Source organism: Phymastichus coffea, unplaced genomic scaffold (assembly GCF_024137745.1).
Source record: "Phymastichus coffea isolate CEN01 unplaced genomic scaffold, Cenicafe_Pcof_1.1 PCOF00021, whole genome shotgun sequence".
Lineage (NCBI taxonomy): Eukaryota > Metazoa > Arthropoda > Insecta > Hymenoptera > Eulophidae > Phymastichus > Phymastichus coffea.
In genome coordinates, this window is record NW_026706832.1 from 2,937,627 (window position 1) to 2,962,818 (window position 25,192).

General features: G+C 35.9%; 3 protein-coding genes across 3 annotated transcripts; 2 read left to right on the top strand and 1 right to left on the bottom strand.

Annotated features, from left to right (window-relative positions):
• The first annotated feature begins 6,013 nt into the window (after positions 1-6,013).
• LOC131675439 (replication protein A 70 kDa DNA-binding subunit-like) lies at positions 6,014-9,854 on the top strand. Its single transcript, XM_058954419.1, has 7 exons — positions 6,014-6,138; positions 8,398-8,429; positions 8,471-8,547; positions 8,643-8,844; positions 8,963-9,069; positions 9,133-9,302; positions 9,373-9,854. Exons 1-7 carry the CDS (start codon positions 6,014-6,016, stop codon positions 9,398-9,400), a joined length of 741 nt encoding a protein of 246 aa, XP_058810402.1. The 3' UTR covers positions 9,401-9,854.
• A 2,679-nt stretch (positions 9,855-12,533) lies between these two features.
• Positions 12,534-16,540, bottom strand: LOC131675440 (uncharacterized). The gene is made up of 7 exons (XM_058954420.1): positions 16,282-16,540; positions 14,509-14,799; positions 14,115-14,171; positions 13,638-13,889; positions 13,310-13,510; positions 12,637-12,886; positions 12,534-12,558 (listed from the first exon to the last, which is right to left on the bottom strand). Exons 1-7 carry the CDS (start codon positions 16,538-16,540, stop codon positions 12,534-12,536), a joined length of 1,335 nt encoding a protein of 444 aa, XP_058810403.1.
• A 321-nt stretch (positions 16,541-16,861) lies between these two features.
• Positions 16,862-25,065, top strand: LOC131675428 (uncharacterized). Its single transcript, XM_058954405.1, is given in 6 exon segments — positions 16,862-17,224; positions 17,601-17,756; positions 18,008-18,207; positions 18,308-18,368; positions 21,596-22,780; positions 22,783-25,065. Coding segments are annotated over 2 exon segments (1,488 nt in total). The 5' UTR covers positions 16,862-17,224; positions 17,601-17,756; positions 18,008-18,207; positions 18,308-18,368; positions 21,596-22,376; the 3' UTR covers positions 23,867-25,065.
• The last annotated feature ends 127 nt before the right edge of the window (positions 25,066-25,192 follow it).

The following is a 25,192-nucleotide window of genomic DNA, read 5'->3' on the forward strand; positions in this document are numbered from 1 at the left end:
AGCTTCGCTTCCCCCGCTCGCGTGACGTCCAGGCCCAGTCCCATATCAGATGCCAACCTAAGCCCGAGTTGACCCATTACCGTCGATGAGGCCCCGGTGTCGTAGAGTGCCCTTAATTTATAGGCACCTATTCCCACCTGAAGCCACCACCTGGTCTCATCCTCTGGTCTGTACCTGCGGGGAGCTTTCGCCGTCTCTCTCCCCTCTGTGGACGGGAGGCTTTCACGGCTCTTCTTGCCTTGGGCAGCCGCTACTCGCGTCGACGTGCTCTCGCCCGCAGGTGTCTGGGTCGCCAGCGTATCCTCCGGAGCGTCAGGTGGTCTCCTGGAGCTTTTGGGTCTGGTGGTCTCCTCTCCGGCCCACTCAAACCCCTGCTCCACCACCTGAATCCGGCCTCCGTACCCTACGAGGATACAAAATGCCCGGTTACCCAGATCAGGCATCTGTTCGGTCGCTGTCGCTTCTAACGCCGCTGCACTGCTGGGTCTCGTGGGGTCCGATCTCCCTGACGAGACCTTCCTGAACCCTGGGGTCGCTGACAGGCCTTTGCCACGTTCCAGCGACCCGCGACGAGAGGTCACCTTTACTGGGGACGCGGAGGGGACCTCCGTCCTCCGCTTCTCTGCCCGTTTCCCTTGTTGCAATCCGGGCAGTACCTTCTGGTAAAGCCCAGTTTGCCACAAGACGAGCACTTGATCGGTTGGGAGTAATCTATTTTCCTCCGCTGACCCTCTCGTCGCTGGCCAGGAGACCCTGGGGGGGTTTTAGTCCTCCCCTTTTCTTGCGGCCGACCCCTCGGCCGCCTGGGAGAGTTAGCCTTCCTTTCCTTAAAGTACCGGTCCATATCGCGTCGCAGGGTCGCGATCTGCGACGACAGATCCTCAATGGGGTCTGTGGCCTGCGTTGCAGCGATTGTGGGCCGGTCCTCGGGTCTCTTGGCCGGGGTTTTAACCGGCGACTCGGGTTGCCGCTGATCCCTACCCCGAGGCTTGTTGGACATGGCCGCCGTACGGGGTCCTGCCCGGGACGGTGGTGCCTTAACTGACACCCCCATGTGCTCGGGGTACAACGTGGACGTTGGCTCCAACCTGGTCCTCGGGCGCTCGTCGTCCCGCAAGGCGGTCTCGATTTCGGTCGCCCGGGCGTGGAATTCGTCTACGTTGGAGAACGCATTCCTCCGCAGCTGCATCCGGATGGCGGGTAGGAGATTTGCATACAGCAAATCTAACTGCCTCTGCTCTGGTAACGGCGGACGCAGCTGGGCCAACATGAAGAGGAGGTGGCAGGCGTATTCTCGTACCAGCTCTCCCTTCTCCTGGTACCGGGCTTGGGCCTCTTGCAGCAATCTTTGTTGCTGAAGCTCACTCGACCCAAACCAACGTCGAGCGCCTGCCACGAAGTCGGCGTAATTCCTCCATTTAAGCTTGTTAAGCTCGTACCAGGTCCTCGCAACGCCTTCGAGGAGCTCTGATACCGAGCACAAGATTTCGCCGTCTGTTAGCCCAGACCCCGCGCGTAGATCTTCTAGCCTAGACAAGAAGGTGTCTACGCACTCTGAAGCCGTACCAGAGTATCGCAGCTTCCACCCTCTCACAATCCTACCCGCGTCCCGAGTCGCGTAGTACCCCGACGCCGCATTGGCGTCGTACCAGGCGGATCCTTCTGGGATCATCTGCCCTTCACCACTGTCGGAGTCTCTTGGTCCTCTTGTCGGTGGCTGTTCCGTCCTTGAAGGCACCTGCCGTTGGGGAGCCTCTCGAGGTTCGCCAGGGATCGATCGCTGGGGCTCCGGGGTACTACCTGGTACCCTTGGGTCGTAGTGGCACGTATACGTGGACTGGAAGTCCACGGTCCTCCGGGGCCGCTCTGGTATGACTGTTCGTCGATTGGTGGGGTCCCTGTTTCTCAACTGCTGGACCTCCGCCTGCAGAGCGGTCACCTGATCGCTCCACCGTGCGTATACCTGGTCGTGTCTTTCTAACATCTCCAGTATGCGGTTGATCCCGACTCGGTTGCGCTCGATTTCTTCTTTCAATCGTTCAGTTACGCACCGTTCCTCTTCTTCTTCTTGAGGCTGTAGCTCCTCATTTTCGAAGCGTCGGGCTCTTCGCCTGTCCGGCGATCCGGTGGAGCCCTTGTGCTCACTACCGACCCCCTCCGTGGGCCCCTTGACCTCGCCGGTCCCCCCTTCCTCTGCGGGCTCTCGCTCCCCCATCTCGCTCTGGCTCTCCTCTTCCAAGTTCTCGTAGACGGCGAGAGTCCGCGTCAGGTTCGCCTCCACCGCCTCATCCCTATATAGCAGCATGAGTGGGTGGGCGACAAGATCCTCGGCGTCGGCTGCTTCCAACTCCCGTCGCTTGGTTTCCAGCCACCTCTCTCGGCTCCGTCGCCTGCGTTGTGTGGCCTCCCTATCCAACGCCGCTCCTTGGAAGTCTAGGTCGATATACTCGCCTAGCAATCAATATGCTAATCGGACTGCCTGCATCAGCCTGGGACCATCTGTGCGCAACTCCAGTTGCGTCAGGTATCTGTCCAGCTGTGTCGAAGGCAGTTCCGAAGCCCACCGGGTTATCGCGTCGGCGGTGTCCTCCATGACGCTTATGTTGGGGCGTAGGTGACGGTTGAGGTTAGTTTTCCTACTCGACCACTACGGCCTCCTATCGCCCAAGGCGCGAGCGGGGTGTTGCGATTTTTATCGCCAACTACCCAGTTACGCCTTTATTTACAAGGCAACAATACGCGTGGCTTGTGGGTGTGTGCAGGTATCGCGTAGTCTAAGGAAGTACGAACTTCCGCTTCGCAGCTACCTGCCTATAGGTGGAGGCTAACTGTTTGTTAGCTCCACCGGGTTAGTTAGTCTAACCCTACACACACCCTAATTGCGCGCTCTGCTGGTACTGTCGCTCGGTGACTAACCCCCACTTACTTACTCTAATGTGTAATAAAACACTTAAAAAGCAAAAAGTTAACCCAAATACAGTTAGTCACCTTTTATTTTCACGTTGGGGCGACTACGGACGTCTCTTCGACCCCTGGGGTTAGTGTGCTCTCGGCTCACAAAAGCAGTTATTATTGGGTCGGAGAGGCGTCTTTCCCCTACCGCAGAGCACGTACCGGACGAGCCACGCGTTATTTTACCCGCTCGCACCTTATTACGCACGCGCGCAAACGTCTCTCTCTCGCGCGCGTTGCTCTCTCTTTTTTTTTTTTTTTTTGTATAATTTTCCCCGTGTGTGAGTCCTAAATTAGTTGGGCGCCATGTAACAGGCTGCCGTTTAGTCAATATATCGTTGAATCCACCTAAAAGTGACTATACGACGCCTTGTTATCTGTGTGCTCTATGCACAGTAACCTACCTTGCCTCGGAGTGCGCCTGCGCAGAGTCTCTTCGATGTTCCGAGTTGGGTTCCCCCAACTCGCCACTTGGCGGCGCTGTCGCTCCAACTAGTAGCGCTCGTGCGGCCGCTTTCGGAACCTAGATTGAGGATTCCCGTCTAACGTCTCACACACTTCGTGCTGCGTTACCGGCGAATTCGAATATAACGTAAACAAAGCTAGGCGCGACCTCCGGACAAAGGATTAAACACAATAACGGATACTCGTTTAAATGAAACCACGGAACGATTTATTCAATTAGATAAATTACACGGGGAATTGGCCGAGAGGCTTACGCACGCACGCGTGATTGACAAAACACGCTGACCGAGAGAGAGAGAAAAAGACCGCGATTAACGCGAACTACCTGCTCGCACGCAATATATAAACTCTTCGCGCTCGCTGCGCGGATTCGCACGCCAAATTGTAACGACGGTCAAGAAAAGGGAAGGTGCACCTACCGCAAGGACGATGTGGATACGGTGGCCAACCGTATCCGACTCGCGAATTGTTAAACTGCCGCTTCGCTGCTTGCCGCACCACCGGAACTATTGCTGTTGCTGTTGTTGCTGTGGTTGCTTCTGTTGCTGCTATTGCTGCTGTTGCTGCTGTCGTTGCTAACGCAGTTATCGCGGCTGCTCCTGCTGCTGCTGCTAACGCACCCACGCACTCACGCTCGCAATGTCACCAGGGAAAACAAACGAGAAAACTCGAACGGATGGAGGTTAGGCGCACGGGTTGACTGAGTCTCACAGTCGTACTGCCGGTTGCTACCTCCCCTCCCGGTCATTGCCCCTTACGCGCTCTCTCTCTCGCGAACCGAGCGCGGCTACTTTCGTTTAGCCGCTCGTTAACCTCGCGCGAGTCCTACGATTTTCGGCAATCGTTGCAACATATATATGTTTGCTTTTTCTTATTGTTATGTAGTTTTAATTTTGAGTCAGCTCTCAACAACTTCTTACAATGTTTTTAATCTACCCTGAATATGATTGCATTCTGTTCTAAATAATGATGTAGATTTCAGAAAAAAACAGAGCAAGAAAATTAATTAGAGATGATTCATAACGTTATAATTACAGTTGTAGGAAAAAAACGAAGCTGATTTCAAATAATATGTCCATCGTAATCGTTCGTTATTTTTGAAATATTGTATGTTTATTTACTTGTATGTTTGACCGACAAAATATTTACCAACAATATATTTTCAATTACATATTGTACAAAAAAATTACCTTCGAGCACGATATTAATGCAATTGTCGTTGTAACTCAAAGTTTTATGATATACAAGAGAAAGTTTTGCTCTAGAATAATGTTGTGCCTGTATAAGCTTATATATTGAATAGATTGATGTCTACTCAATTCGACATTCTTCTCAGTTTGTATAATACTTACAGCGCTCTCCAAAACTGAAAAATGAGACACATTTAAACTTCATATAGATATATACAGATATTACTTCAACAATTACACTAACAAACTCTGACAAATTTTGCCATAATGACTGAAAGATAATATTGTCTTCAATAATTGATAAAAACAACTGACAACGAATACTAAACGTTTATTACATAAATAAATTTACGTCATCATACGAAGATTGATCGGTAATTAATTAATCGCGTTTTATGGCATTGACTAAAGAAATACGTCAGGGAACGACGTACTGTGTATGTATACAAGTTCCCTATTTGCTGAATGATTATATACATACAAACATAAGATGAGCCAACAGATATAAGTTCAAGAGCGGCGCACGTGTACAATGTGCATGTAAACAAATAATAAGGCAATCAAAGAAATATGTATTTTCACCGTAAGTGCGCTGTAAGTATTATACAAACTGAGAAGAATGTCGAATTGAGTAGACATCAATCTATTCAATATATAAGCTTATACAGGCACAACATTATTCTCGAGCAAAACTTTCTCTTGTATATCATAAAACTTTGAGTTACAACGACAATTGCATTAATATCGTGCTCGAAGGTAATTTTTTTGTACAATATGTAATTGAAAATATATTTTTGGTAAATATTTTGTCGGTCAAACATACAAGTAAATAAACATACAATATTTCAAAAATAACGAACGATTACGATGGACATATTATTTGAAATCAGCTTCGTTTTTTTCCTACAACTGCAATTATAACGTTATGAATCATCTCTAATTAATTTTCTTGCTCTGTTTTTTTTCTGAAATCTACATCATTATTTAGAACAGAATGCAATCATATTCAGGGTAGATTAAAAACATTGTAAGAAGTTGTTGAGAGCTGACTCAAAATTAAAACTACATAACAATAAGAAAAAGCAAATATATATATATATATATATATATATATATATATATATATACTAATGAAAAGCACATTTATTACATTGCTTATAGAAATGTCAATAAATATATTGCTAAATAGTTGTAATCACAGGGTAACCGAAAAAAAATATTTCATAAAAATATTATATTCTCATTTAGAAAATAAAAATATTCATTTTGTTTAAAATAGTGAAGATATAAAATGTTAATTACTTTATATATTATTCATGTATATGTTATGTTATATAAAAATTTCTTGCACTACAATTAATTCATGTTTGCTATTTGCCATATAATTCAAGTTAGTTTCTTTCACAATGCCACCTTTACAAAACAGAAAAAGAGAATTAGAGAATAATGATGATGATCAGAATGATTTGAAGAAAAAGATCAAGATCACCAGATATGACAGTTTTAATAAGATTTGTGAACTTATCAACAGGTATAAATAAATACATGAAACTATATATATATATGTATATATATATGTATGTGTATATATATGTATGTGTATATATATATATGTCGTTTGAACAATTTATTAGTTAAAATTACAGATTGTTTGTTCTCCAATTCTATAAACAAATTTATTCTTGCCAAACTGCAGTATACACGATTTTATTGTATACGATGAGTCACATGATTCATTTTACAATATTTTATTTGTTAGTCATGCATGATTACAACTTGGTATTGCTTTTATCATATGTAGTATAGGTTTTTGTGACGTCGGTTGACGAAACAATTCTCAGGCGCACTTTTTGGTCTATCCTTGCGGACAATAACCGGGACGTGCGTTACCACTATCGCGGGAAATTCCTTTTTTCGGCGACGGGGGATCGAAGCTTTGCTGTACCACACGCTAGGCAATATAGCAATACTTCGCGTTATTTTACCACACTCTTGGCAATAAAATAACGTAAAGGGAGCCTATCTAATATGCACTCGACCACACGCTTGGCAATCGAGTGTAACTATCTAAGAAAGAAAATCCCGTACGCGAAACTAGGAAGAGTAAGGAGAGAGAAGTTAAAGGAGAGTAGTTAGAATGTAAAAAAATTTTATTTAATTTTTCTTACTCACTTTTATAATGGTTTTCCCACACACACACTAAAAGATTGACTGGGTCTGGACGAACTTGAAGAATAGCTAACGAATTCAAATAAATTGTACGAACTGAATGAACTAAATCTGAGCTACTAACTTTGAACGAACTGAATTTCGAAAAAATTAATAATGTAATGCCTGAATTTTCGTGAAATAGTACATTACGATACAAGTGCGGGAAAGTAGATTCTGGTCTCGTGTGGCGTTTACACCCGAGCGAAGCGAGGGTGGAAGGGGACACGAGACGAGAAACTCTTTCCCGAACATGTGCCGTACCGTATTTTTTGATACGACGTGTGGAAAGTGCGATTTTCAACGCACGTTTTCTGCCGAGCGTGCGGGAAAGACGCACTTTGCGCACGGAGTGTCGAAAAGATCTCTTTTATACTTTTTTACAAGAGACTCCCACTCGAAAATCTTTGTCATTTTTGGGCAGGAAGAACTAAAATTTTCTCAACTTAATTGGTTGGAAAATTTGGAGAGTATCTCAGCGTAAGCAAGGTTCGAATCCTAATTGGCCGGGGGCGGAGTGTGTGGGTGTGGCTTCATTTTAGTGTTTTGGGCCCTCTTCGCATAGATGGCCCTCTATGTACTATTCTGGCCTTTATCTATTTAAACTAATTTTATTTAAAATTAATTGTGTGTGTGGTACTCTAATTTTACAAAAATGTTTCTTAATCTATAATAAAACTAAATGATAGAACAAAAGTTAAGAATTACATTTATCTAAGAACAATTAGGATATTAATAGTTTTAACTATTAATTGATTATTAAAAAGTTTTGAGAAATGTGAAAAAAAAAACATAATTAATAACTTTCATTCAAGTCATTCTTAATTTGTCTAACGCAAAGTTGAGCGCACCCAACAATTATATATACGAAACTCGTAAAGAAAATGAACCAATAAATACGGGAAGATAAATTTCGCATTTTTCGAGAGACCTGCAAGCAAATCTGTTTCCTTTAATTTAAAAGAAATTAGCAAAAATGAAAATAAATTATTTAAAGTAAAATAATAGTACTGTTGGCAGGATGCACATGTGCGCTACAGATCTCTTCTTTCTAAACATGCGCGCAATCTGACTACTCCGGATGACGCGATCGTAAAATCGCCCTGATAATCTCCAGTACCCGAAAGTCGCCAGATGCACGAGCCGAAAACTGCCGTTCACAGGAAAAATCGTTTTTATTCATCCGCACGCAGTTTTTCATCTTAATTTACGAGCTAAATGTGTGGTCGGTATTTTTTTTCTTTATTCTCTCTTTTTTTTTTTTTTTTGAACCGCCGTTACATTTTATACATTTTTTAATAATGTAATTTTTTGATGAATTAGCTTTGGTATTTCACATAAAAATATTTCAAATTCTTACGTAAATGGTAAAAGGAGAATTATATCACAAAATTATTCGTATAAAGATATAACATTCCATCACGTATATTATATTGTTCAAGCATATTTATATGTATATATGCATATATGAATATATATATATATATATATGTATATATGATCAAGAAACTGTAAATATTCGCAACTGAAAGTAGTATTTGATATTCATTTATGAAAGGTATTTTGTGGTCAATATTTATAGATGTTCTCTAATTGCACGCGTGACCTTCAAAAGTGAATTGGGAAATCCAAATCTGGACCTTATTTTTTTGCAGATTTTATTGACTCAGCATGTAAATATCGTGCTTCAGCTTTTGGTGATACAGCAACTGCTCTCTTTGGAGAGTTGAAGGTACATTATCATATGTTATTTTATAACGCATTTTTATTTTAAATAATATATTATCCAATCAATGAAACATATGAAATATAAAAATATGATGTCAGGTCAATGAAATATATGAAATCCGGAATTTCAATGTCACTTTGTCGAATCCAAAATACAATGTACACAAAAACATGTATGAAATGGCCCTGAAAACTGATACAACTATAATTAAATTTGATGGCCAATGTGACATTCCTGAAGATACCATATCATACAAGACTTTCGAAGAATTCTACTCAGAAAACGTCAATGACTTGATTGGTAAATAAGCAATGATTATGAATATCTATTTCTGTTCAATGATATATATATATATATATATATATATATATATATATATATATATATATATATATATATTAATCTCAATAATTTGCAGATGTGATTGGAATAATATCTAAAGTAGATGATATTACTAATGTAACATTTCAGAAAAATGATGTGTCAAAAAGAGATGTGACAATTAAAGACATAGATGACAAAGTTGTCAGTATTAATTTATTCATAATCCTAGTTATTTCATATGGAGTAATAGTAATTACTTTGCAGATTACTCTTGTGTTCTGGCGGAAGCGCGCCGATGATTTTGCGGGCAAAATAAAAGATGTGATCAGCGTTAAAGGAGCAAAAATATATATATACAGAGGAGATCAATTTTTATCGATTCAAGGAAATTCTGTTGTTACCTTCAATGACGAAACCAACAGATTTTCTAAAAGGTACAAATTCAATATCATATTATTTATTTTTAATTTGCTATTGTATGAATAACATTTCTATTTCTTTCAGTCTAATGGACTTTGTCCAAGCTGGATAACATTCCCCAGCCAGCAAGGTTTGTTTCCAAAATGTTGCTACAACATTGATTTCCAAACACGGCAACTTAATCGGCAACCAAAAAAAAGGTTTCGGAAATGTTGGAGCAATATTGAAATGTCCGCTTTTATTTGAACCAAAATGTTGCCAAAATGTTATCTCAACAAGTTGCCTCGATGTTTCCACAATGTTGCCACAACAAATATTTGAGAAAATTTGACGCGATCGATGGCTTTGTTGTAGTAATGTTACTGCAATGTTGCAAAAGCGCGGTCACGCAACATTGTCATAACGACGATACAACACGTTGACAACAATCTCCCTGTTCCAGAAGATGTTAGTTCCAACTTGTTAGCAACCTTCTTGAAACATTGTGGCAACATATCGATCTACAGGAATCAACTGCGAAACATTGTAGCAACATTTCCTCAATGTTCCAGCAACGGCTCCAGGACATCACCAAAACATTAATGAAAAAAATATAAAAAAAATCATTTTTCGTTTATGCATATGTAATGAGTATTATTTTGAATTTTTTTTTCAAAATCTTGTTTTATTTTTCGATGAACAAAATGTTACATTATTTAGTTTACAAACAACTTATAATCTTAATAATACGTACAAAGCAGAACAATTTGATAATATCGTCTTATTCTTAATATCAACATTTTCATTAATCTCGCAAGGCAACAATCTTAGGCTTTTTTTTTTTTGGTTACGCTTTTTCATTATATTAAGCTCTACACAAAATTAAAATTGCGCAAAGTGGCTTTATGCACTTGGATTTCTTACGCAAAAAATCACATTCAGTCTGATATACGTTCGTCGATTTTTTTTTGTCAACGCAGCGGTGTGAAACAAATTTTTTTTTTCATATTCATCGAGATGAGATACACCTTTTTTAGTATTTTATATTTTTTTCGGATAGAGTGGTACTTTTTTTACAAAAAAAAAACGTTTCAAAATCAAAATATCTACGAAATAATATTGACCATTATAGGAAAAAAACACATAGTTTCTCTCGAACGTGTGTTTTTTTTTTCAAGTAAAAAGTACAATAATTTTTTTGTCAAGCACGAATGTAGAGCTAATTTGAAGGAATGTGTCATCTATAAAGTGAAACTATTTTTATAATCATCTTATATGTAAAAAGAATTCAATTTTAATAGGACTTTTTTTTCATGATTATTGGTCGAACAGTTTGAAAAAAAATCCGCGGCCGCAAATAAACTACTAAAGATTTTTTTGTTCAGCTTGTAATGAAAAAACACGGCAATTAAAAGCTAAATTTTGTTGAAAACACATTCATTATTTTATATTATTGAAACCCACCATCGTAAACATTGAAAACAAAGTTTTTTTTCAAACTCGTTCAACGGAAGAATAAAACATTTTAATCGCCTCCTGTACGAAAATATTCCAACACAGTCAGATACGGTCAAAACAAATTTGTTTTTTTTTCTTATCACGCAGTAGTTCAATTATAATATGTATTAGGAATCCGATATTTCGATATATTTATACAGCCGTCATTGACAATCTTTGAGATCTTAAATTTAATTATAATACAAGTACAGCGATGTATAACTGATTTTTTTTCATATTCATCGAGATGAGATAAACCTTGTTTTAAACTTTATATTTTTTTCGGACATCGTAATGAAGTGTTTTTTTTTTCAAATAAATTTTGCAAATCAAAATATCTGCGAGATAATATTGACCGTTATAGGAAAAAAAAATAGCTTCTGCCGAACATGTATTTTTTTAAAATTAAAACTTTTTGAAAATCTCGCGCATGAAAGCATTCCAACAAAGTCAAATACGCGCGAAATAAATTGGTTTTTTTCTTATCGTACAGTAGTGTAAGAAAAAAAAGAGGCTTTGGCAATAGCATTCTGCCTGGAATATCTTTATATTTTTTTTTGTTAACGCAGCGATTTTTCTTTTCATATTCATCGAGATGAGATAAACCTTTTTTTATACTTTATATTTTTTTTCGTTTGCAAATCAAAAGATTTACAAGGTAATAATGACCGTTGTAGGAAAAAAGTATATATAGTTTATCTCGACGATTTTTTCTTTAGTGCGAATTTAGCGCAAATTTGAAAGAATGTATCATCTACAGAGTGAAACTATTTTTATAATTATCTTATAAGTATATAAGAAAAATTCCATCTCAATCGGACTTTTTTTGAAGATTATTTGAAAAAGAGTTTCAAAAAAAGCACAGAAAAATGAAAAAATAAATTATTTTGAACATTTCAAGCATGAAAGCAGAACAGCCACATGTAATTTTCGTTGCACAAATGCAATATGAAGTAAGATGGCATTTACTACGCTAAAACGTCTCGATTTTTCTGTTGTTACGTTTCAGTCTTCATTTTCTTCTTCATGAATCATATCTTCAAGGGTCAGCTTTTTTTTTCTAAAATGAAAAAAATAATCGCGATAAAAATATCTTCATATTGCGCTTATTCGACAATAATTAAAAATGTACATACTTTGCATTTCTTTTCCTTTTTTTCTCCAAATTAAATGGTGCTTGTCTCAACCATGCGCCACAGCTTGTACCTGCTGCATCGAATGTATAGCCCTGATGTTTGTGTGCTTCCACAGCAATATCTTCAAGAGCATAAGGTAAAAGATAAATGCTGTAGATGTTTGATGCACAATATTCTAATAAATACATACGTCTGATAATTTTCCAGATTTTCTGTGCAGAAAAATTAATTTTCGTGTTGCTCATGCCGAGAAATGTAAAGTAAGAGCCAACTTTGTCACTCACAGTTCGACTGAGCATGGTGTGAACACGCCTATGCCCGGTAGGTCCGCCAAGATCGCGCAAAAATTCGGTCTAGAAATATAAGATAAAAATGTATTCACTTAAAAATTGAAGTATACTTCAATATTACTTTAAGTGAAAATACGTTGAAAGACTTACAACTGCGGCAGCGTATGCTTCATTCTCTAATTTGGTTTCATTTTCTTTGAAGTGTCTCAAAGATGTGGCTGGAAAATCTTCTCTAACTTTATCTAGTTTGTAGGCTGAAGACGCCGGAGAAGATGTATATGCAAGTGCAGAATTATTTCCTGCAATTGCTTGAAATTTTAAATCCTCCGAAATACGATGCTGATTACGACAAACCTCTTGGACACCAACTGCAAGCACATAATTTTTCGTTATTGTTTATAAATTATAAATCAAGACACCAAGACACTCTGACGAGTGAAAAGTACACCTCGTCTATAGTAATCAATATATATAAAATTGGAACATAAAACTTACGCAAAGTACACTTAAACATCTCGTCTGAATTCATAGCATTGAGATCGTTTTCGTCTATGTTTAAAAAATCTTTCGGCGAAAAGTCCTCCTTTACTGTTGAGTTGGCCATGTGAATATCACTTGAAATCCTTAGTGAGTTCTTATCTTTTTCAAGATCTTTTTCTTTCTTGTCAATAAACTCGCATGCCAAGGCATATGTTTCTGAAAAATATTGAAAATGTTTATAAATATTGGTAATTATTTGCAATCAACATTTCTGTGGCTTCCCGGCATAACCAGACATCTGGTTTTTCGCGATTTCAAGTTGTCCCTTTTTCAAATACGAATAAAATATTAATGATTGGCGAATTGCATTCAGAAAGTTTTTCTAAGGGTTCCTATTATTAGTAATTAAGACTAAAAATCAATTCCATAAACGAAATGTTAATTATAGATGTTCTATTCGTACTTAAAAATGAGATAACTTGAAATCGCGAAAAACCAGATGTCCGGTTATGCCAGGAAACCACAGATTTTTATTTCTCAATTGTAATTTTCAAAAGTAGAAAATAAGTTGAAAAAAAGTTTATTGTAGCTAATTCAAATTGAGGAAATGAAATCAATTGATTTGTTCAAGTGGATTACCTGCAGAATCGATGAATTGCTTGATACTTATGGTTCTCCAGTCGTCACAAGGTTTTACACGTTGAACAATGTAATTGCGTACAAGATTTTTTGATTCATCGGGAGGCCAACGGGTAGTCGTTTTATCTTTGGATACCCAGATGGATGGAACCACCGTTAGATCGCGCCACTTCAACAATTGAACAATGTTCCAAGGTTTGCCTTAAAAAAAAGACGTTTTATAAATAAATGTTATAAAAGCAAAGAATAAATGATTCTTTTCATAACATTATTAAAAACGGGAGCAATTAGAGAAGATAGTAGTTGTGAGAAATGAACGTGTACATACCTTCAGTGGTACTTTCACTTTTGGATAAATCCTCGTTACTTGTAGATTTTTGTTGACCCGATGGTGCTTGAGATGTATGAAAAGCTTCTTCATTTTCAAGTGTTTCAAGTGGTCCTTTGGGTGAATCTTGAGTCTCAGCCAGAACATTGGTAATTTCATCCATATTTTCCTCTTCAAGCGCAATGGTACCATCACCAACAGCGTTGTCCTGTATGTTATCAAATTCATCTTTCTTCTTGTGCAAGAGATCATCTAAACATTGGAATACATGTATTGCAATATGAAAAATTATTAAGAACTTTGTTGTTAAAAACATGCAATACAATTTACACAAAAGATTTTTTAGAATTTAGTGAAATATTCTAAAGTTGAGTTGAATATTAGAAAATGGTTATATACAATTTTCAACATTATTTTTATAATTGTACGTCATCAAAATTATTTATTTCTTAATAGAGAACAATTTCCAACTTATACCTTCATTCATCGAGTCGCCATCCTCCATCGATTCATTGTTAGTTGCAAAGCTTGCCTCTACAGAATTAGAATTTGTTGAAGAATTAAGTGTATCTAAACATCTAAATAAATATCATGATTAAAGATTATATTCTAGAAGGCAAACAATAAAAAAAAATTTTATTTCAAGGCATATATTCTAATGTGAACATTAAAAAATTACTCGATTACTAAATCGTTGATGTATTTTATCAATCTTCAATTTTTATTTAGCATATATTATTTTGGAGAATTATGATAATTAATTTAAAAAAAAATAGTTTTAACGATGAGACTTATGAAAAAAGCGATTATAGAAATAACATTATTTTGGAATATTATCAAGTGTTGATAAATAAATATTATGTAAACTCACGAGGTTTAAAGATTTGGTCTTGCGGCACGCGGGGCGGCGTCTCCTCAGGCACGTTTGATCCATCATTTTCGCCGGTACGGTCACTTGATTCGTCTGATTCAGAATCGGACGAATCAACTTCAGCATCGTATACGTAATCGTCGTGCTTCTTTCGTTTTCGATTCCTCTTGGACTTCAATGTCAACCTTTCTTGCGCTTCCTTCATTAGACGATCGTACTTTGCGTCAATATCAGTGCAGTTTTCATCCGAAGAAGCTATTTTTTCTTTGGCTTTAGCTTCTAGCAATGTGTCTATGAAAGAAATAAATATTGAATTAAGTACATTCACGAGAAGGTGAGAAATAAAAATGCAGTTACAATATTCTCATTTCATGGTCTCTCGCGTTGAAAACTCCACTCTTTGATGGCGATATGTTATCGGTAGTTAATGAGTGTTAAACTTTGTTTGCAACGCGTTTACGAAGTTTTATCAAAATAATCCTTATGGGGCGACTATATACCTATGCTATTGAGAAGTTAAATTGAACTTTATTGGTATACAATGTTAATCATTTGCGAGAATAAAAAAATTTGATTTCAATGACATCGAAGAAAAGCTTATATCTTTGATTTTAAATTCTCGAGTTTTGAAAATTACGTTACACGGACTTACAATTCATTGCACTCGAGGGAGTGTGTGTGTAAGCCAAACGGCATGTAAATTTAATTTGAGTTACTCGACACGAAGGAGAAAGAGATAGAGAAAGAGAGAAGCACGAGAGTATTTGTTTTCCTCTGAGAGCAATAAACATACAAAAACACGTAAATGAAGTGAGAATTATCCGAACAAAATCGGGTGAAAAACGAGATAATATACATTTTGTACACACCTTGTTTATTTCATTAAAATTGTTTAAATCGAATCGCATTTATCAAATGATAAGCATTTTATGCTCATTGAACGGTAAAAACATATAAGTGCATTGATAATTTTTTTATTTTATTCGGTATTTTTTTTCAATTGAACTAAATACAATATTCGAATAAAATTATTAAAAAAATTCACATCGTAAACGAAAGTAACTTACAGTAAAAAAAATTTTATTATAAAATATTCAAAAACCGGATATTGTTGACGTTCCGCGTACATAAAAAAATTGCAAAATTTTTAAAAATCCTTTTAGGTTTTTCGCACGTCCAGAGACGTGTGGCTATATAGAAAAATACGAGCATCTCTTTTCTTTTTTTTTTGCTTTTTTTTCTGCGTAAATAGTCGCAGACACGCGACACTTATATATACGTGGAAAAAATCGTAAAGCTTTGGCCACGCGAGGCGACTCCACGTGTTGCAAGCAAGCGTTATATGCGTCCTGTTAGACGAGAGAGAAATAAAAAAATCGACTTTTGAAATGAGGGTGAAGGAAGTTGATTTTCCCTTTTTTTTCTTCTTTTCTTATTTAAACATTTTTGTATCCTAGCTTACAAATGATTTATAATACATCGTCCAATGAATTCGACTCTTTTCAAATTATTTATATAAAAAGTTTTTATGTCGACTATCCATTTTTCTTAAAAAAAATAAAAATAAAGTATATTTGTTAAACAATGAAAACTTCTAAATCACTATCGCGTACTCCCAAAAGACTTAAGATTGCAGCTAGTCGTATGTGCAACGATCGATTTCCCACTCAACTCACGAAAAAGCATCGCGCATCGAATACTGAATTTCACTCGACAGCGTAAAGCATAGATAACAAACTCCAAACAGCCGAAAAAAAAAAATAATAAACTCACCGGCAGTTCCAAGAATTTCCACACAGTACGTAGGCCATGAATTCTTGCTTGCTGACCTTTTCTCTATCATCGCCTGTATTTCATACTTGCTTTTCTTGTTTGGCCACGAGCATTTAACAATTTGTTCACTCTCTTCTGCATCTTCATCTTGTTCTTTTAACCAATTTTCTGGTACTGTGGTGATTTCCGATGATTTGACAAATTTCACTACTTTCAGTTTGATTTTTTTCTTCATACCACTTTCCCTTTCACTTTCCATCTTTCACACGTTACCACTACCGTTTTATTTATAGAAATAAGTTCTTTAACAATTAAGAGCGAATTAAGCGAAGAAACTTTTACTTGGCTGACTAGGTATATACGACAAAACGCGATTGAAGACCGGTAGGCGCAAGCACGCTGGCACGCACGCTGCTACATCGCTGAGAGATATATGAGAGACAAACACAACCGGCAGGCGGCAAAAATGGCGGTGAGTGATCCCCTCTTTCTTCCCGTTGCTCCGGTACATACATCGACTATCTGAGTCTGAGCTCCGTATACACACCAGCACCAGTATAGCGGCTGCCGTTGTGTTGCGATGTCTCACTGCCTTGCTCTGATCGGCGTTGACTAGCTCGCTTCTCGCTTAGCTTAGATTTTGTGTAGCACGTAAACTTGGCAACAACGCAAGTTACGTTTAGATTCGCCTATGCATGGATTTGCCTAACTGGTGCGGTTGCCAAATCTCGTACCACGCACGCACAAGAGTATTACTCGGAATTGTTGGCATGTGAAATCCACCACAAAAAACTTTTTTCATTTTGGCCTTTGTGTATGTACGTACCTCCGGAGTGATTTTTGGAAGTATCGGAGCAGTACATATCATACGACTTCGTTAAATTCTATGGTTCTCGGACCTGTGTCATCTGTGCAAGCCTTTTTGCAAAATAAAAATCTTAGGGTAATAGTATAAAATTACAACACTTTCTTATTTGATTCAATAGCATTCATAACCTACAAATGTGCGTAATTTTATAATTGGTGTTTGCACTGACATTCTATTTTGAATTACATGCTGGAACGAAGCAAGGTGTTTTGAATTGACTCAGTATTGAGTATTAGTATCAATGAGATTTATATGTGATACCTAAAAAGATATTCAGATAATAACATTAGATATTTTTCAACTACAAATTCAGTGACAATTTCAATGAATTTATTTCTTTATTGCTTTTTCAACCATAATTTTAAGCTATAACGATAGTTATATCAGTTATTTATATGAAATGCTTATACTATGATCCATCATTAGTTATTTTATTCAATTTTTTTTATAGTTGACAAGACATATTGATTAATATGTGAGGTTTCAACTACTTGTGGAAGAAATGTTGATATAATATGCTAGGAGTCCTGATACAATAACAGAGTGTCACATTTTGGACTTTGAACCAAGGGAGTCAAGAAGTTGAAGATCCAGCTGAAAGACCATGGTACTTATAAATTTATAAGTAAGAAATAACTTGATCTCACGATTGTTTCAAAGGCAATCAGTAAGTTTGATACTTGCACGATGAATTTTTTAATTATATTAGATTATGTTGACCTGCATACGCCATTATAACATTAGTCATTTATCTTTACTAATACTATGTTTTGGGTTTCACATTACATATGGATATATAACATAAAACATACAAACTTATATTGATCCATAGTTCAATCAATAATATTATATTTTCAGTTATGAATTGACTCTATTAAGCAACTAACGACCTTTGCCTTGGCTTTGGGCATGAGAAGAACTCAATACGAGCTCATTTCTTTCTCGACAGAGACAGTCTAGCACAATGATCATGAAGTTCTTCTATGTGGTGGACTGCTGTATAGTTAGGATAATTTTCATCGCTTGGTGATAGACCAGAATATATGCATTATTTCTAAGTAAGTAATCATACCAAAAATTCATTGAAAAATTTTCAATGATAGCTCAATCTCATTTTCAAGTATCTTATTAATTTGTTTTTTTTTGCATACTCCACAGGGACATCTTCAATTGAAACTGCTATCAATTACGCAATTAATTTACACACAAGATGAACAAGGTATTTATTAATTTTTTTCTGAGAGATAGGCAATTAATATGATGGGTTTTTAGTTATAATTTCTACATTATTTTCTCACATTGAAGGATGGAAATTGAAGTCCTTCATGTAGGATTATCAAATTTGTACACTGATTCTATTTTATACTGCAAAGTCAATTGTACCAATATATTTCTGTTCAACTTTATCATATTAATTTGACTGTCTTTTTTTATTGAAAATGTTCCATGCGTATACTACTTTGACCATAGTAGTTGTTTGAGTGCTCATTTTCATCGATGAAATTAAGCTTATAAAGCCACCTAAAATTTGTCACCGAAACCAACCTTCAATTAAAATAAGCCATTAAATGTTCAAATGAGGTTGACTATTTATCAAACTTTCAGATTAAAATTATATTTGATGGTTTATTTTAGTGGAAGATAGGTGTCGATGACAATTTTTATTTGAATTTAGTAAGGTTGGTTTGATCGAACAAAATGAGCCTTTAATAAAATATTTTGGTCAAAGTAGTATGCGGATGGAACTTTTATAACAAACTGAAAAAAAACAGTTTGATCTGTTTATTAGGTGAACATAAACTAAGAAAAAATTATAGCAAAAACACAAAATTATCGTTTTTTTATGTACAATATGTAGACAAAGTTTCAAAATCTTTGGTCTAAAAAGAAAAAAATTAAATTTACTCTGGATATCCACCTTATAAGTTTCATATTTATATCAGTCATTGAATTCTGAACATATTATATTAAAATTGAGGAGTATTCAAAAATCACCATCGCGATTTGTTTGCCAAAGAACTTTTTTTGCTGCTACATATAGAGAACGTCGAAAGTGTTATTACAGAAAAAAGTGGTGGCGTTTCTTTCTATTAAATATCCATAAGGATATTTAATAGTGTGTGTGTGTGTGTATGTATGTAAATGACTTTCGCATCATCCTGGCGAACCTATTAGAGTAATTGCTTCATTTGTTTTTCTAATCTATTGGATTGTGTGGTGGGTCGGTGGGAAAAAAGATTTATCGTGTTATAGTGAGTAGAAAAAATTTTATAGTCATTTTTCGACAATGAAGTATCGCAAAAAATTTTCGGGTTTTAGCGACTCAAATTTGGTTGTACCTTGTAGCGGTTATTTTTGCTTTTATTCTTCCAATTTTTTTTTTATTATTTGAATTTTCATTTAAGTAATCGGGAGACACAAGAATCATCCAGTTTGACTGATTAGAAAATTTTTTAGAGTCACTCAACTGGAACGTCGTTTTTTTCTGAATTTCTTGTTTTTCGTTCAATTTTGTACCAGTCACCGTTGCGAATCTATGCTTGCTAGGGATTTGAAACATTTTCCATTCTCTTCTTTGAATGCTGAAAGTAGCCCGGAAAACAGCCAAATTTAAAATAACTGCATTTGTCAACATTGAAGTTATTTGAAAAATGGGTAGCAACGATTATAAAAGAGTACCGTTTTTGACGCTTTACCAGGAAGCACTCCGCCAATGCAATTGGCAGCGTTTTTTACTCGTAATTTTGAATCCTACAAAGCCTGTCAATGTTTGACACTCTATAAACCCTTAAAAATAGTAAAATTTCGAGGTGTTTGCACATTTGAGTGAGATTTACGTGTTCAAAGAGCTCTGCGAAGGTCAAATTGTGATGAAAAATAAAACTGAATATGTTTTTCGATGTATTTTGAGCCGTAGAATTCAAATCTGAAATCAGATTTACGCTATCTTTTTTTAGTTTTTCTGTAAATTTGAAAAAACGACGAAAATTCATAAAAAGTTGATTTTACTTGAATTTATTCAATAAGAAATTTTGTATTTTACGGAGTTTCCGACTTTGATAGGCTCTGTAGGGCTCAAAATTAGGAATAAAAAATAAATGAGGTATGGTTTTTGATGTATTTTGAGTCATAGAATTCGAATCTGAAGTCAGATTTTCGCTATCGTTTTTTTGTTTTTCATATAATTTAAAAAAACCATGAAAAGTTAAGTTTTTCTTTGGTCTTTTTTTTTAACTTTTATTAAGGAAAAAAGGTTGTCACACGGGCGAGCGGTTGTGGGCACATGGATTTTCTGGTTCCATATTTGATGTAGAATAAGAAAATCATATTTGTAAGGCGTGCACTCGATTTGACTTTTTTCAAAAACTGTCCCGAATTATGAGGCATTTTTTGTGGAATTGCTCATAAGTGCGCTAAAAAAATCTGAAATTGCCTAAAGATTTCTTTTTTTTTATGTACTAACATAGAAAAAATCGCCGGCGAAATTGGTGAACTCACCTGCGCACCGATTATTAAAAAATTGGTGGAATTGCTCACTATATAAATTTTATATTATGTTTACGAGAACACATCTCGTGAAGCGAACCACACAGAATATTGTGATTTGGCCAAAGAATAGCTTATTAGTCTAAAAACAACATGTTGAAGTTTCGTGCATATCGAGAATGGCCTTTTAGAAAATTATGTTTTTTTTTTTCAATTTTTCCGGTCTTTCGGAAAATTTTGCAAAGATATTGGAACTTCGAAAACAGCATCTTGAAGCTGATTGGAATTCCGACATTGTGAAAAAAAATCTACCCGATACAATGAATGCGCCGAAATGGCGGCCAACCGAATAAACTGCATAGTCTTAAAAACGATTCTTAACAATCAGATCTTAAAAACGATTTTACGATGTATACTTTGAAATGACACTATAGGGCTAAAAGGGAAAATCACACGTATCTCAGAATTATACATAGAATGTGATATAATAGTTGTATGAAAATCGAAATCCACTTCATTAAGAGGATGGCGTATCAAACCCTAACCTCAAAATTTCGTAGATTCCATTATACGTAATTAATTTACAATTTTCTTGAATTGTTGGAATTTAATAATAATCTATAGATTATTCGTCATCCGGGATGACTTTAATAATCAATCCGAAGTGAATATTGGTGGAATAACAGCGATTTCAAAATTACGCAGCGTAGAGAGCCCTCCGAAATAGATCTCCGTCGATTTTGTTTTTCTCGCTCAATTTTTACTTTTTGACAAATTTGAAAGTCATCCCGGATAGTTTATGACCTTGAGAATACAGAAAGACCAATTTTTTAAATCTAAATTACAAACTGTTGATGTATAACGACTTCCTGCAAAGCTTAAATTGGTTACGCCATCCTCTTAATAAATAGATAGATGATATTGTGTACAATTAAACAAGATTATACTTTGGCATTTCAGGTGGCTCAACAACGGAGTAAGTGCTCGATTAACGATAGGATGTACACAAAAAGGCACAAAAGAAGACTCGTACAAAATAGAACTGAGAAGAATATGGAAGTAATAAAGAAATTCATCAAGAAATGTGTTGATAATAGAAATGATTATAGCAATGTAGCTGATACTCAGTCATCAACTACGCAGATACAAGAAAAAACTGATGAAGTTTACTTGATTAGCAACGAAATCATTGACCCTATCAAGAATAGTAATGAAACTCTAACTAGCAATTTTCATACGAAGATACTCGGCTGTGAAACCATTGCTGACAAATTTACAAATGATGAATGGTACGACTGTATCGACGAAGATATAATAATGAAAGACACTGAATTTGAATACCGGTATAGCGATTGTGAGGATAGCGGGTACAGCGATTGCGAATCGAGTGATGTTTGTGAGGCCGACGATCCTAGTAGTTCAGTTAATTATAAATTTAATGTCACGAATACTTTATCTGATAATAATTCAAAGAGCGAAAATATCGGTAATGTGTCTGATCAATTAAAAACTCTACTTCCTGAATGGGTCATTGACAATAATATAACACAAACAGCTATTACCATTAGATTCAAGAACTTTACTTAAAACTCCTGAACATACAGAAATTTACAAAATAAATGGAGGCGAATACTGCCATTTTGGATTATCTTCATGTTTAGAAAAAATTGCACTAGATAGAAGATTATTAAAGATTGAACAAAAAACCATAGATCTATTAATCAACGTCGACGGAGCTCCAATGGGAAAAAGTACTGCAAAAACGTTATGGCCTATGTTGTGCTCGGATAAGCTAGGAAAAAATGTTTATATTGTAGGCATCTTTAATGGATGTTCCAAACCTGAAGATTCTGATGAATTCTTGAAATTTTTTATAGAAGAAGCGAAGAATTTTGTTAATAATGGTATCACCATATTGAAAACGCATTATGATGTAATCATTGATGGCATAATTTGCGACGCCCCCGCAAAAGCCTATATATTGGGAGTGAAATGCCATTCAGGCTATTCTAGTTGCACGAAATGTGAAATTGTTGGTCAAATGAAGAAATGCGTTTGTTTTCCAGGAGGGATTTCGACTTTAAGAGAAGATGCCAAATTCAACGAGTTTGCCTATTCCGATGAAGACAAAAAAAAAATTATCAATTAAAAAAATCAAGTTTATCAAAAATACCTAAACTAGGTCTAGTATCTCAAGTCCCTTTGGACCCGATGCACTTGGTATTTTTGGGTGTCTGTCGCAAATTATTTTTGATTTGGTTGTTCGCGCGACTTTCTTGTAAACTTCCAGCATATGTAATTAATCGCATTTCTGCTGCAATGATCACATTAGCCGATTATATTCCATACGAGTTCGCCAGGAAACCACGAAGTTTCAAAGATATTAAATTCTTTAAAGCCACAGAATGGAGACAAATCTTGTTATACATTGGTATAATTGTTTTGAAAGATAATGTATCTCCTGCTATCTACAACCATTTTGTAGTTCTACACGTTGCTATAAGTATATTCAGTAATCCATTGATGTGTAAATATAATTCTTGGATCGATTATGGTGAAAAATTGCTGTGTATGTTTGTTCCTACATTTCAAAAGCTTTATGGTCGCCGTTATGTATCTCATAATGTGCATGGTTTGTATCACTTAGCTAATGACGTACGAAGATACGGAGAATTGGATACATTTTCAGCCTTCAGGTTTGAAAACTTTATTGGACGAATAAAAAATCTAATCCACAATGGGAATCGGCCCTTACAACAAATATCGCGCAGACTAACTGAAATCGAAAATCGAAAGAGTAAAGAATTTTACATGTGCAATGACAATATTCCGATTTTTAAACAACAACATCATACAGGTCCTGTAGCAGACCAACCTACAGATGTATTACAGTACAAAGTTGGGATATTCGACACATTCAAGATAAATTGTGATGATGATAAAAACAGCTACGTCTATGTCAATCATCAGCACATAGTTAAAGTTTTGAATATTGTATGCAACAACAAAGATTACTGCATCGTTGGAAAGAAATTGGATATTCTAGGGCCTGTATATACGCAGCCTCTATCTTCTAGTCAACTAGGAATTAATGTTGTACAGAAAAACGACAGCGCGTCTCCTGAATGTTGGAAAATTGATGATATTACAACCAAAGTGTTAATATTACCATACAAGCAAGTTAAAGTAGTTTTTCCGATTCTACACACACTACGCAATAAAAAGGAATAAAATTTCTTTGACTGTTACAGTGATTTGATTGTATAAAGCTGCTGCTATTTGTAAAATCATACCGCGCGACTTATAGAGAAAAACATCCGCGTTCTTGTACTTGTATTATAATTAATCTCGATGAATATGAAAAAAAATCAGTCATACATCGCTGTACTTGTATTATAATTAAATTTAAGATCTCAAAGATTGTCAATGACGGCTGTATAAATATATCGAAATATCGGATTCGTAATACATATTATAATTGAACTACTGCGTGATAAGAAAAAAAAACAAATTTGTTTTGACCGTATCTGACTGTGTTGGAATATTTTCGTACAGGAGGCGATCAAAATGTTTTATTCTTCCGTTGAACGAGTTTGAAAAAAAACTTTGTTTTCAATGTTTACGATGGTGGGTTTCAATAATATAAAATAATGAATGTGTTTTCAACAAAATTTAGCTTTTAATTGCCGTGTTTTTTCATTACAAGCTGAACAAAAAAATCTTTAGTAGTTTATTTGCGGCCGCGGATTTTTTTTCAAACTGTTCGACCAATAATCATGAAAAAAAAGTCCGATTAAAATTGAATTCTTTTTACATATAAGATGATTATAAAAATAGTTTCACTTTATAGATGACACATTCCTTCAAATTAGCTCTACATTCGTGCTTGACAAAAAAATTATTGTACTTTTTACTTGAAAAAAAAAACACACGTTCGAGAGAAACTATGTGTTTTTTTCCTATAATGGTCAATATTATTTCGTAGATATTTTGATTTTGAAACGTTTTTTTTTGTAAAAAAAGTACCACCCTGTCCGAAAAAAATATAAAATACTAAAAAAGGTGTATCTCATCTCGATGAATATGAAAAAAAAATTTGTTTCACACCGCTGCGTTGACAAAAAAAAATCGACGAACGTATATCAGACTGAATGTGATTTTTTGCGTAAGAAATCCAAGTGCATAAAGCCACTTTGCGCAATTTTAATTTTGTGTAGAGCTTAATATAATGAAAAAGCGTAACCAAAAAAAAAAGCCTAAGATTGTTGCCTTGCGAGATTAATGAAAATGTTGATATTAAGAATAAGACGATATTATCAAATTGTTCTGCTTTGTACGTATTATTAAGATTATAAGTTGTTTGTAAACTAAATAATGTAACATTTTGTTCATCGAAAAATAAAACAAGATTTTGAAAAAAAAATTCAAAATTATACTCATTACATATGCATAAACGAAAAATGATTTTTTTTATATTTTTTTCATTAATGTTTTGGTGATGTCCTGGAGCCGTTGCTGGAACATTGAGGAAATGTTGCTACAATGTTTCGCAGTTGA

What these genes read in the sequence shown, in the direction of transcription:
- LOC131675439 (XM_058954419.1), top strand. Translation starts at nt 6,014, where the DNA reads ATGCCACCTTTACAAAACAGAAAAAGAGAATTAGAGAATAATGATGAT. An exon ending in AAACGTCAATGACTTGATTG is followed by an intron (nt 8,845 to 8,962) that starts GTAAATAAGCAA and finishes AATAATTTGCAG; the next exon opens with ATGTGATTGGAATAATATCT. An exon ending in ACCAACAGATTTTCTAAAAG is followed by an intron (nt 9,303 to 9,372) that starts GTACAAATTCAA and finishes TATTTCTTTCAG; the next exon opens with TCTAATGGACTTTGTCCAAG.
- LOC131675440 (XM_058954420.1), bottom strand. Translation starts at nt 16,540, where the DNA reads ATGGAAAGTGAAAGGGAAAGTGGTATGAAGAAAAAAATCAAACTGAAA. An exon ending in AGACCAAATCTTTAAACCTC is followed by an intron (nt 14,172 to 14,508) that starts GTGAGTTTACAT and finishes CTAATTCTGTAG; the next exon opens with AGGCAAGCTTTGCAACTAAC. An exon ending in TTGATTACTATAGACGAGGT is followed by an intron (nt 12,559 to 12,636) that starts GTACTTTTCACT and finishes ATGTGCTTGCAG; the next exon opens with TTGGTGTCCAAGAGGTTTGT.